We start from the raw sequence: 14322 nt of genomic DNA on the forward strand, positions 1-14322 counted from the left end.
TAGGGTTCTAGACTCAATTTTACAGAACTCTTTATGCCAAAAAGGTTCAATGTGGTTTTATACAGAACTCTAGGGTTCTAGACTCAATTTTACAGAACTCTTTATGCCAAAAAGGTTCAATATGGTTCTATACAGAATTCTAGGGTTCTAGACTCAATTTTACAGAACTCTTTATGCCAAAAAGCTTCAGTGTGGTTCTATACAGAACTCTAGGGTTCTAGACTCAATTTTAAAGAACTCTTTATGCCAAAAAGGTTCAATATGGTTCTATACAGAACTCTAGGGTTCTAGACTCAATTTTAAAGAACTCTTTATGCCAAAAAGGTTCAATGTGGTTCTATACAGAACTCTAGGGTTCTCGACTCAATTTTAAAAGAACTCTTTATGCCAAAAAGCTTCAGTGTGGTTCTATACAGAACTCTAGGGTTCTAGACTCAATTTTAAAAGAACTCTTTATGCCAAAAAGCTTCAATGTGGTTCTATACAGAACTCTAGGGTTCTAGACTCAATTTTAAAGAACTCTTTATGCCAAAAAGGTTCAATGTGGTTCTATACAGAACTCTAGGGTTCTCGACTCAATTTTAAAAGAACTCTTTATGCCAAAAAGCTTCAATGTGGTTCTATACAGAACTCTAGGGTTCTAGACTCAATTTTAAAGAACTCTTTATGCCAAAAAGCTTCAATGTGGTTCTATACAGAACTCTAGGGTTCTAGACTCAGTTTTACAGAACTCTTTATGCCAAAAAGGTTCAATGTGGTTCTATACAGAACTCTAGGGTTCTCGACTCAATTTTAAAAGAACTCTTTATGCCAAAAAGCTTCAATGTGGTTCTATACAGAACTCTAGGGTTCTAGACTCAGTTTTACAGAACTCTTTATGCCAAAAAGGTTCAATGTGGTTCTATACAGAACTCTAGGGTTCTAGACTCAATTTTACAGAACTCTTTATGCCAAAAAGCTTCAGTGTGGTTCTATACAGAACTCTAGGGTTCTAGACTCAATTTTAAAGAACTCTTTATGCCAAAAAGGTTCAATATGGTTCTATACAGAACTCTAGGGTTCTAGACTCAATTTTAAAGAACTCTTTATGCCAAAAAGGTTCAATGTGGTTCTATACAGAACTCTAGGGTTCTCGACTCAGTTTTACAGAACTCTTTATGCCAAAAAGGTTCAATGTGGTTCTATACAGAATTCTAGGGTTCTCGACTCAATTTTAAAGAACTCTTTATGCCAAAAAGGTTCAATGTGGTTCTATTACAGAATTCTAGGGTTCTAGACTCAATTTTAAAGAACTCTTTATGCCAAAAAGGTTCAATGTGGTTCTATTACAGAACTCTAGGTTTCTCGATTCAATTTTAAAGAACTCTTTATGCCAAAAAGGTTCAATGTGGTTCTATTACAGAACTCTAGGGTTCTCGACTCAATTTTACAGAACTCTTTATGCCAAAAAGGTTCAATGTGGTTCGATACAGAGCTCTAGGGTTCTCGACTCAATTTTAAAAAAACGTTTTATGCCAAAAAGGTTCAATGTGGTTCTATACAGAACTCTAGGGTTCTCGACTCAAATTTAAAGAACTCTTTATGCCAAAAAGGTTCAATGTGGTTCGATACAGAATTCTAGGGTTCTAGACTCAGTTTTACAGAACTCTTTATGCCAAAAAGGTTCAATGTGGTTCCATACAGAACTCTAGGGTTCTCGACTCAATTTTAAATAACTCTTTATGCCAAAAAGCTTCAGTATGGTTCTATATTGAACTCTAGGGTTCTCAACTCAATTTTATAGAACTCTTTATGCCAAAAAGGTTCAATGTGGTTCTATTACAGAACTCTAGGTTTCTCGATTCAATTTTAATGAACTCTTTTTGCCAAAAGGTTCAGTTTGGTTCTATACAGAACTCTAGGGTTTTTGACTCAAATTTAAAGAACTCTTTATGCCAAAAAGGTTCAATGTGGTTCGATACAGAATTCTAGGGTTCTAGACTCAGTTTTACAGAACTCTTTATGCCAAAAAGGTTCAATGTGGTTCTATACAGAACTCTAGGGTTCTCGACTCAAATTTAAAGAACTCTTTATGCCAAAAAGGTTCAATGTGGTTCGATACAGAATTCTAGGGTTCTAGACTCAGTTTTACAGAACTCTTTATGCCAAAAAGGTTCAATGTGGTTCCATACAGAACTCTAGGGTTCTAGACTCAATTTTAAAGAACTCTTTATGCCAAAAAGGTTCAATGTGGTTCTATATTGAACTCTAGGGTTCTCGACTCAATTTTAAAGAACTCTTTATGCCAAAAAGGTTCAATGTGGTTCTATATTGAACTCTAGGGTTCTCGACTCAAATTTAAAGAACTCTTTATGCCAAAAAGGTTCAATGTGGTTCTATATTGAACTCTAGGGTTCTCGACTCAAATTTAAAGAACTCTTTATGCCAAAAAGGTTCAATGTGGTTCTATTACAGAACTCTAGGGTTCTCGACTCAATTTTACAGAACTCTTTATGCCAAAAAGGTTCAATGTGGTTCGATACAGAGCTCTAGGGTTCTCGACTCAATTTTAAAAAACGTTTTATGCCAAAAAGGTTCAATGTGGTTCTATACAGAACTCTAGGGTTCTCGACTCAAATTTAAAGAACTCTTTATGCCAAAAAGGTTCAATGTGGTTCGATACAGAATTCTAGGGTTCTAGACTCAGTTTTACAGAACTCTTTATGCCAAAAAGGTTCAATGTGGTTCCATACAGAACTCTAGGGTTCTCGACTCAATTTTAAATAACTCTTTATGCCAAAAAGCTTCAGTATGGTTCTATATTGAACTCTAGGGTTCTCAACTCAATTTTATAGAACTCTTTATGCCAAAAAGGTTCAATGTGGTTCTATTACAGAACTCTAGGTTTCTCGATTCAATTTTAAAGAACTCTTTATGCCAAAAAGGTTCAGTTTGGTTCTATACAGAACTCTAGGGTTTTTGACTCAAATTTAAAGAACTCTTTATGCCAAAAAGGTTCAATGTGGTTCGATACAGAATTCTAGGGTTCTAGACTCAGTTTTACAGAACTCTTTATGCCAAAAAGGTTCAATGTGGTTCTATACAGAACTCTAGGGTTCTCGACTCAAATTTAAAGAACTCTTTATGCCAAAAAGGTTCAATGTGGTTCGATACAGAATTCTAGGGTTCTAGACTCAGTTTTACAGAACTCTTTATGCCAAAAAGGTTCAATGTGGTTCCATACAGAACTCTAGGGTTCTAGACTCAATTTTAAAGAACTCTTTATGCCAAAAAGGTTCAATGTGGTTCTATATTGAACTCTAGGGTTCTCGACTCAAATTTAAAGAACTCTTTATGCCAAAAAGGTTCAATGTGGTTCTATTACAGAACTCTAGGGTTCTCGACTCAAATTTTTCAATGTGGTTCTATTACAGAACTCTAGGGTTCTCGACTCAAATTTAAAGAACTCTTTATGCCAAAAAGGTTCAATGTGGTTCTATACAGAACTCTAGGGTTCTCGACTCAAATTTAAAGAACTCTTTATGCCAAAAAGGTTCAATGTGGTTCTATTACAGAACTCTAGGGTTCTTGACTCAGTTTTAAAGAACTCTTTATGCCAAAAAGGTTCAATGTGGTTCTATACAGAACTCTAGGGTTCTCGACTCAAATTTAAAGAACTCTTTATGCCAAAAAGGTTCAATGTGGTTCGATACAGAATTCTAGGGTTCTAGACTCAGTTTTACAGAACTCTTTATGCCAAAAAGGTTCAATGTGGTTCCATACAGAACTCTAGGGTTCTCGACTCAATTTTAAATAACTCTTTATGCCAAAAAGCTTCAGTATGGTTCTATATTGAACTCTAGGGTTCTCGACTCAAATTTAAAGAACTCTTTATGCCAAAAAGGTTCAATGTGGTTCTATTACAGAACTCTAGGGTTCTCGACTCAAATATAAAGAACTCTTTATGCCAAAAATGTTCAATGTGGTTCGATACAGAATTCTAGGGTTCTAGACTCAGTTTTACAGAACTCTTTATGCCAAAAAGGTTCTTTATAAAAAGAAATGTCTTAGACTGCATAATACTTTCATGTTTATTTAAAAATTTCTAGTGATAATGATGAGCCGTATGTTTATTCAGCAGCATGTCAGATAATGAACATAAAGATTCACTCCCAGTTCTCATATGATTCTCCTCAGATTCCTTTGGATAAATAGACTCAAATGAGAAATATAAATTAAATGTGGAGCAGCTCAGATCATGAGAGATGATTTTGAGACATTAGTATGTTTACAGCTTACATTTAATTTCAGTGAGTCATTAAGATTTTTCCTTCCTGCTGGTGTTGTATTTGCCCTCTAAACAAGTTTAAGGCTGATTCTTTTCCTTTAGGAGACTCAGGTGAGGTTTATAACTGCGAGTAAAGCTGCAGTGGCCCGCCGTGGTTTTTCTCAGCCTGAGAAAATTGTGTTTTGGGCCACAGAGACATACAAACAGCCAGCCATGACTACAACACAGGAAACAGCACGTAATTACGCTGTGTGTGTGTGTGTGTGTGTCTGGGACTCACAAAGACGCACTATTCGCTGCTCAGACGCGCCTCTCCCATCGCCGTGGAAACGCAGCCCTTACAGAGCGCGCTTTGTCATCACACTTTTCCACAGCACACACATTCATACAGTGTGTTTAGTGGCTCTCCGGCGCCCCCTAGTGCTGCAGATCCATATCTGCTGCTCATAACCATCAGAAACGTATAGAAATGTTTCTCAAAATGGTCACGTGATGTAATGACGGCGTCGAGGGCAAAAGCAACTTTTAGCGGGACTATATTTATATAGAAACAAAAACATAAATCCTGCACACTATCCCAAATGGAAAAGGTAGGCAAATCACAGTTTATTCAGAAACGTTTCGGTCACATGACATAAAAAAAAAAAGCATTTAAATTGTACATATATTAATGGCTTAAAAGCTTAATTTGAAGTTCTAAATTGAAAAACAGCTTCTGTGAGAAGTGTGAAGTGTGTTAATTTAATAATAATAAAATGATTTCTTTCGTGAACATATGAAAACCTGTAAACATGTGAAAAGACATGCAAACCAGAGCTGTGTGTCTTTCTACCAGAGAACAGCTGTGTGTGTGTGTGTGTGTGTGTGTGTGTGTGTGTGTGTGTGTGTGTGTGTGTGTGTGTGTGTGTGTGTGTGTGTGGATTCATGAAGTCATGGGAAAGAAATGCTGAGAGTTTGTCTGGGAAAAACAGTCGCACTGACAGACAGCAGAGATCAGTGTCAATGACACACACACACACACACACATATTTTGACTCATTTATGAATCATTTCTACCATCACTGGAGTAGATCTTCACATTTTCAGTTAGGAATGACAAAGATAGTCGATTAAACGTGTAACAACCTTCTTATTTTTATTATTTATTATATTATTTGTATTATGTTTTGCTTATTTTTATTTGAAATATTTTTATTTAATTATATATATATATATATATATATATATATATATATATATATATATACACATATCTTATTTATTTAATCATTGTTTTTTGTATTCTTTATTGTTTCATTTTTATCTTTAATATTTTTGTTATTTGTTTTTATTCGTAATATTTTTATTGCTTTATTTTAATTTTTCTTTAATATATTGTCTTGATTTTTTTATTGTTTATTGTGTATTAATTTGATCTATTTTTTATATTTTTGTAATATTTTATTATTTTATTTTCTGTAATATTTTTCTTTCATATTTTTTATTTCTTTATTTGATCTTATCTTTTATATTTTTATTTTTATTTATTGTTTGTTTTATTTTTATCTTTAATATTTTTATTATTTGTTTTATTTGTAATATTTGTATTATTTTTATTTTATTTTTCTGCAATATGTTTTATGACTTTTTGTATATTTATTAGATTTTTTCCTCAATATTTTTATTTTAAGCAGAATATTTTTTTGCAGTTTCTCTGACAGGGTTTGAGTGTTTGATCTGATCGTTTAAACCGAGTTTCCATCTCTGTGACCCTGTCGGCCCGTGACCCCTGTGACCTCTCCATTTCCGGGTCACGACACGGCCGCTAAATACAGTATTGTGTTTAAAATCCGCCTCATCAGCCGTCCCTCCATCTCTCAGAGGAAGTTCATTTGTTCCAGCCATTCAGAGTAACGTGATCGTGAGCCGCAGTGCATTTCCTGCATGTTTCCTTCTCACTGGGGCTTTTCTTCTTGTTCCAGCTTTTGTTTGGTTTATTTTTAGGACGATAACCCTGTCACTCTATTGTTTGGCCGTGATGGATGGATATTGTATTTGGCCGCTAACCTTGAAATCACACACACACATAAACCCACAAATCACACAATTCAGCATGCATTTCGTTTTTTCACAAATTTGATTTAAAATGTATATAAATATATGTGCATACATAAGAGAGAGTTTTCATTCTTGATTTATTAGACAACAACCCCGAGAAAGAACATCATTTTTCAGCTTGCACCATTTTTCTGAATTATCTATGATAAAAAAGGAGTAGATGTTTCCAGATTCCAGTTTGAATCGGTGTGCGTCCGTGTAGAAATAAAGCATCTTAATTCAATAAGTCACCAGGAAGCAATTTCCTCTCTCGCTTTGAAGGTGCTCTGTGATTTTGGCCTGTTTTTTTTGTAGTTCAGAGGAATTTGGTAAAACCGGGTCTGGCGTTCACGGACCACCTTGGAAGAACCTCTTTCCAGAGTTTTTTTCCAGATCTCTTTTAAAGGAGGCCATATTTTTTCATTCAAATCCGCATATGATGTGAACCAAAGTTTCATATTTTCCACCCGATTCTGCTTTTTTTATGTAAATGAGCTCTACTGTTATTGGACAGTTGTAGTTCAAACTGTTCATCAGGGCTGGTTTGGGTGCTGATGCGTCAGTGTGGGCGGTCATATGTTAATGAGCTCATGGCTGTGATGTCATAATCAGGACAGTTTAGTTTCCATAAATGTTGCTTTTGTACTTCTTTAAGGTTCTATGTGGAATCTTACAGGGTTCCGTCAGGCGCTTCATATATTGAACCTTTTAGGAGTTCCATCGTTTTATAGATTTAAATTTGAGGCATTTTTATTGCCAGATACTTTAGTAATCATCATAAATTAGGTTTCATTAGGTTTCGAGAAGTGTTTTGAAGTTTTTACCAATTTTTCTGATATCAACTTCAAATTTGGAACATTCGGCTTTGATTTTCTAGCAATTTTGGAGTCCAAATTATTTTGTAAAATACCATGTTTTAATCATTTTAATTAATTATAACTGAATGTTATGAATTAAACAGCTCGTAAACATACTTTATCACTGGAAAAACATTAAATAACCCATTAAACATTAAAGTATGCTCTCATTTAAGACATTTCTCCTTTTTGGAATAAAGACTTCTTTAAATTTGAGTCAAGAACCCAGAGTTCTATATAGAACCACAATGATTTTTTTCAAAATAAAAGCGCTTTTTAAAAAAACTTTAGAAGGATAAAGTCTGATATGGCATTTAAAGAGTTATACGTTAAGATCCAAGTCTGTTACAACAGATAAACACTTAAAAACTGTTTCTGTGTTCTGGTGCCATTTTCCATGCGGCTGATTTTCATATTCTTAACCATTCAGTGTGTGTGTGTGTGTGTGTGTGTGTGTGTGTGTATGTGTGTGTGTGTGTGTGTGTGTGTGTGTGTGTGTGTGTGTGTGTGTGTGTGTGTGTGTGTGTGTCTGTTGAAAGCTGCTGTCAGTAAGACGTCTGGTCCTCATCTCTCTCCTCACACACACACACACACACACACAGCTTCACAAAAGAGCTCTGTGGCAAATAAACACCATCAGTCTTCTAAGGTCTCGGTTAACGACTAACCCCTAATTAACTACAAGACTGAGAGACTGCAGGAACTCCAGGAGAATTAGTTTCCCACAATCACTTTTAAGGGATCGTTCGGCCACAAACGAACATCCTGTCATCATTTACTCCTAAACATGACTGTGTTTCTCACAGGACACAAAAGGAGACGGAAAACATGATAATGAAGAATTAAATAATAATAGTAAGTGTTTATGAGCCAGTGTTGTTATTGCTAAATAAATTATATACTATAAAATATACCAAAATACATTTATATGGACTGCTAATGTATATTTTTATGGGACTCTTTTGTTCTTTTAGGAGCTTGATATGATAAACATCTCATTTTGTGCTTCTTGAAAGAAGTTTCAGTGAATGTTGATGGATTTTTTTTTTTAAATGGGTGAATTATTGATTCAAACGAAACAAAAAGTCCAGAAATGCAGAAATCTCCATAGAATTGAATCTTCCTTCATTCTCTCAATCCTCCAGCACATGCATGTTTGTTCATGAATTATTTTGACAGTGTTTTCTAGTATTTTCTGCTTTGTTTAACATATTTCACCATGTTTAAATCTGCAGAATATGCATGATCCAGAATCTCTCATCCGTTTCTCTCTTTCCACTGGCGTATCGTTTTATCAGACGCTTAATATTTCAATATAAGACCCTTTATTAATCTGTGAACTGCCCGTTTTGAGTGAAATTAAATGGTTTTAATTCAGGTTGGTCTCTTTTTAAAGAGGAAACTCAGCAGATTATTGCAGAAGTGAAACAAAAGAAAGTGCAAAAGTACTGAACTAAGTATTTTTTATTTTATACAAAATATATATTTTACAAAATATTTTTGATTCTAAAATTGCTAGAAAATCAAAGCCGTACATCTAACCAAGTCGTGTTCCTAATTTGAATTTGGTATCACAAAAATTCCGCTAAAAGTCAAAATGTCTTCAATTTTGATTGTTTACGTTTTCGAATGATGCTAATTTTATGATGATCCCTAATATATGTGACGGGGACATACAAATAAAGCTGGAATAAAATATAAATATTAATTGAAAAACCTCTTAGTTTGAAAAAAATAGTTGAAGCACTAAAATGAACTGTAAATAAAGCTAAAAGTAAAATAAAAATAAATGAAACCTAAATAGCTATGTTTAAAAATAAAAAATAAATTTAAAAAAACTAATAAAATGAAAAAAAACATGAAAACCAAAGTGAAAAAATAAAACTAATTCAAAATACTAATAAAACTAAAATAGCACCAGCTTTCTTCTTCCGTCTTTCGGCGACATTTCCTGATATTTGCATCAAGCCACCGGGAGACAAAAGCGTCCCCGCGCCACACTGTCATCGGATTAACCGGAATTACAGCGAGAGAGAGAAACTGCGCAGGTTCTCAGATTGTGTCCTTAAAACAAAAACAGAGCGACTCGGAGAGAGGGAAACTTGTGCCAAATCACAATTCCTGCTGGATGTGTGTATTATCCAGGGAATTAGGGAGCCCACAATTAAGCATATGGGCATTAAGATAATTGTCAGTTGTGTTGGCGAACGTGATGGCAGACAGATGGATCAGACTCAGCCCGCTCTGTGCTCGGCACCATGGGACATTACTTTGGATTTTACCTGCCTGAATAAATTCACAGTGTTTTCACCAACAGAGAAAGAAGAAAGATTAGGAGGATGGAGAGAACGAGAGAGAGAGAGAGTTCAGAGAGTAGTGTGTGTAGTGTGAGTGCTGTGTGTGTATATGTGGATTTTCTGTGTATTTTTGGTCAAATGTGCCGTATACAGTACAATAATCATGCTGTGCAAAACACTCAATCCCACAATGCACCCTGACCCTCCATCCAGTGTGATGAATGAACCAGAGATATTTAAAAACATTTTGTTGTTGTTGTTTGTTTGTTCTTTTTAGGATTAACATTATTTTTATTTTTTATTTTAAAAAATATATATTTATTTATTTTATTATTTTGTTTGTATTTGCCTCTTTCTTTACACTTCTTTAGTTTTTGTATGTATTTTATTATTGTTTTAAATATTTATTAAAACAATTATTATTTAAATTTTTGTATAAAGAGTAATGTTATTTTTATTAATTATTGTTATATAATAATTAATAATAATAATAATGTCATTTATAACATTTATTATCTATAAATAATAATGATAATGTCATACTTTCTTAACACTCATTTAGTTTTTGTATGTATTTTTATGATTATTTTCAATATTTATTTAAAAAAAATATATTAAAAAATTAAAATATGTTTTGTATTTATAAATAAATATTGACACTTATTTAATGTTTGTACGTATTTTTATTATTATTTTCAATATATATATATAAAAAATTATATTTAGAAATATTTAAAATAATATTTGTTGTATTTATAAATAGCTATGTTATTTTTAAATTATTATAATATAATATCAATATAAATAATATTTTATCATTATAATTTTATAAATAATAATGTTAATGTCATACTTTCTTGGCACTTATTTAGTTTTGTACGTATTTTTATTAATATTTTCAATATTTATTAAACCATGTATTATTTAAAAATAATTAAAATAATATGTTTCGTATTTATAAATAGCATTGTTATTTTTTAATTATTATAATCATGTTATTTCTAATAATTATTTATAAAAAATAATAATAGTGTCAAATATGTAACTAATAAACATTTTAATGTCTTATCTTTTTAATTTTAATTGTTTTTGTTCTTTCTTGACTCTTAAATATAATTATATATATATATATATATATATATATATATAATTATATATATATATATATATATATATATGAAATTAAAAAAAAAAAAAAAAGTTTTTATTTATTACAAATCAAATTTAATTTAACCAAAACCACTGGAAATGGCACGTTGAGTGCATTGCATTATGGGATGCATTATTCTTCTGTTATATACTGCTTGTTTTTGGAAATGTATTTGGTTGTTTCCATGCATGTGGAAATCAGCATACTGTGCAGAATATATATAGTGCATACTACAGAAACAGTGAGAGTGTTTGCTATTGTAAACAAAGCCAAAGAGAGACTGCAGATGTAAAATGGAGGTGTGTTCGGGTCGGTCTGTTGTGAAGGCGTACGGCGCCCTCTGTTGGCCGGTAATGAGCGGATTGAACTGCAAGGCCTGATCTAGATGATTTTAAATGCATTTGAATGAATGTATTTACATTTTAGATGCTTTTGTAACGTCTCTCTCTCTGTGTGTGTGTGTGTGTGTCCAGGTGGGCGGTCATCGTGAGGACGGTGTGGGTTTGAGGAGCGGTCACCCCATCGTGGCCAATCAGGTGTCGGTGCCGCAGCTTCCTGTGCAGTCGGCCACTTCCCCCGACCTCAGCCAGCCCGATCCGTACAGGGGTGAGACACACACACACACAGGCTGGCACAGTGTGGGCACAGAACGGGCACAATGCCAAACGCCCTCCCTCCCTCCATCTGCCGCCATTTTAGAGCATCTTCACAAACACAGATGCACATATAGCGTATTCCCACGGTAAACATGGAAATATCAGGGATTTCTGTTTTACAGGCCTGGAAAGATATGGTGATTTATATATATATACATTTTTTATGCTAAAAATTTAATTTTTAAATTTAATTAGAGAATAATTTGGCCCTCAATAGCATCAAATCATCATATTAGAATGATTTCTGAAGGATCATGTGACACTGAAGACTGGAGTAATGATGCTGAAAATTCAGCTTGGATCACTGGAATAAATTACACTTTACTATATATTTACATAGAAAACAGCTGATTTACATTGGAATAATATTTCACTATTTTTACTGTATTTTTGATCAAATAAATGCAGCCTTGGTGAGCAGAAAAGACTCTTTTAAAAATACTATATGATCCAAACTTTGGCAGCTCAGACAGCGCTGATTTCCCGTTTCCCCGCGTCCGCTGGCCGGCCCCCAGCCTGATGTGTGAACAATTATGAGTGCGTTAAACCGTGTGCCATATTTCAAATATGAATATGTAAAAGGAAATTGTATATGACCTAGGAAGTGAGGCGTAAAAACTCCAGGCTGGTTTAAAAGCGGAGCACTTGCTCTCTCCGAACGGAGATCTTGGCACACGGTTCCCTCTCTGGAAAGCCCAGCCAAACAGTTAATGAGGTGCTGAGTGCTGTAAAATATGAAAAAGAACATTATAAATAACAGCACTGTGGATCAGAGATGATTATTTGTGAATGGCATCCAGAAGGAATGAATCACGATGCGTTTTTCATCCCGCCGGAGCTCTTACAGAAATACTTCCATGGACTTTCACACATGTCTAGGGTAATAGTGTGTGTTTTATTACCTTAGCATTTTATATAGTTCACTTACAACGGTGGTACTTTTACATGAGAAAAATATCATATTTGGGGCATTCATTATAGTAATATTGTGTATATGGCCATGTACTGTGGTAATACCATGTTTTTTTCTTTTTAAATTAATTAATTTATTTATTTGTAGGCATGTTTTTACATCTACTAATATTATAGTATTCTTTGAAATACTGTTTTAAATTGTGTTTATTTTATTTTATACAATAAACATTGTTTTTTTTGTTGTTGTTTTTTTATACATCTACCAGACTAATACTGCAGTATTCTTTGAAATACCCTTTTAAATTAATTTTTATTTATTTATTTATTTATTTATTTTATTTTATGTTTTTTTTATTTTGGCATAGATGTTAAAACCCCACAATGTTTATTGTATAAAATAAAATGATGAATATTTTATTTTATTTTATTTAGGCCTAGACATTTAATTAATATTTTATTTTGTTTTATTTTATTTTATTTTATTTTGGCCTAGACATTTTATTTTATTTTATTTTAGCCTAGACATTTAATTAATATTTTATTTTATTTTATTTTATTTTATTTTATTTTATTTTATTTTATTTTATTTTATTTTATTTTATTTTATTTTGGCCTAGACATTTTATTTTATTTTATTTTAGCCTAGACATTTAATTAATATTTTTTTTTTTTTTTTTTTTTTTTGGCCTAGACATTTTATTTTATTTTATTTTAGCCTAGACATTTAATTAATATTTTATTTTATTTTATTTTATTTTATTTTATTTTATTTTATTTTTATTTTTTTGGCCTTGACATTTTATTTTATTTTTGTCTAGACACTTAATGAATATTTATTTATTTATTTATTTATTTTTGGCATGTAATTTTAATTAATATTTTATTTTATTTTATTTTGGCATGTAATTTTATTTTATTTTATTCCATGAAAATATTGTAGGGTTTGTTTGACATCTACCACACTAATACCGCAGTATTCTCTGAAATACCCTAGGCCTAGAGTAATAAATATCTGAATTTAACAGTATATGAATATGATAAACATTCTTTACCATATTTTATATCAAAGTACCATAGTTTTTTCTCCATATACTTTTAAAGAAGTGTTTTCGGAAGCTTTATTGTGTGTAAATGTGGCTCGGCGTTTCTCAGGACCTGAAGCAAAACTTTCTGCCGTCTTCGTGAAATAGACATTTACAGGCTTGTCAAATCTGTGCCCATTAGTCGCAGTGTCTTTCCCAGCGATGTCATTTCCTGGAAGCAGCGAAGCGTGAAACAAGCCTCTCTGCTCTGGTTAAAATTCACCAGTCTTAACCAGATCAAGCCACCCATGCACAGAGTCAGTGTGGGCAGAGAGACGTCCCAAATCGAGCTTTTGTTTTGTCTTCCCTCTCCTCACATATCCAGTCTGACCAGCTGTCTGGAACCAACTCTATAACTCTATTCATCCTCCCACCGTCACTCTCTGCTTCTCAAACACACACACACACACACACATATATATATATATATTCTGTTGTTCTCATATCCTCTGAAGTGACATGATTACACCGTCAAACTGCTGTCAGATTCATGCAGCATTTGTAATTCAGAAGTTTAACTGTGTGCGTAATGTTCAGGTGATCTGACTGTCTGTTTGAGTTGATATTGAGCGCGGTTGGAGACGTGACGGCGGTGATGTTCCTCGCTGACGCTGTGTTTGTGCTCTCCAGCTCTCTCCGGCGGCCTGCAGGGTCAGAGCACCTCGTCTGTGAGCTCAGAGATCAAATCTGAAGATGAAGGAGACGAGAATCTACAGGACAGCAAATCTCTGGACAACAAGAAGGACGACATGGACAAGGATCTGAAAGCTATAGAGAGGTCAAGATCTAGGTAAACTGTACCGTGAGCATCGCTTCATTCAAACGCCGTCTGGACTTTGATGAAGTGACGCGTGTTCTGAGAGGCAGCTAAACGCACAGATGACAAACCCAACCAAAACTCAACCCGAAACACACACACACACACACGTGCAGTCAGGAAAACCACATCAAAACAAGTATTTAATGTCTCATTTGATAAATTTAGTTAATGCATTAACCAGGGTTAATATATTTAACTCAAA

General features: G+C 33.4%; 1 protein-coding gene across 8 annotated transcripts in view; it reads left to right on the top strand.

Moving 5' to 3' along the window:
• Nucleotides 1–14322, top strand: part of LOC137012072 (transcription factor 4-like) — a 184629-nt gene that overhangs the window by 157831 nt on the left and 12476 nt on the right. For 5 of the 8 annotated variants that reach the window (XM_067375079.1, XM_067375077.1, XM_067375078.1 and 2 more), the window contains 2 exons: nt 11121–11253; nt 13931–14090. In XM_067375079.1, coding sequence (XP_067231180.1) covers nt 11121–11253; nt 13931–14090 — 293 coding nt within the window. The remainder of the gene's footprint in view (nt 1–11120; nt 11254–13930; nt 14091–14322) is intronic. The other 3 variants (XM_067375081.1, XM_067375076.1, XM_067375083.1) reach the window with 1 other exon arrangement.

Source organism: Chanodichthys erythropterus, chromosome 22, assembly GCF_024489055.1.
Source record: "Chanodichthys erythropterus isolate Z2021 chromosome 22, ASM2448905v1, whole genome shotgun sequence".
Classification (NCBI taxonomy): domain Eukaryota; kingdom Metazoa; phylum Chordata; class Actinopteri; order Cypriniformes; family Xenocyprididae; genus Chanodichthys; species Chanodichthys erythropterus.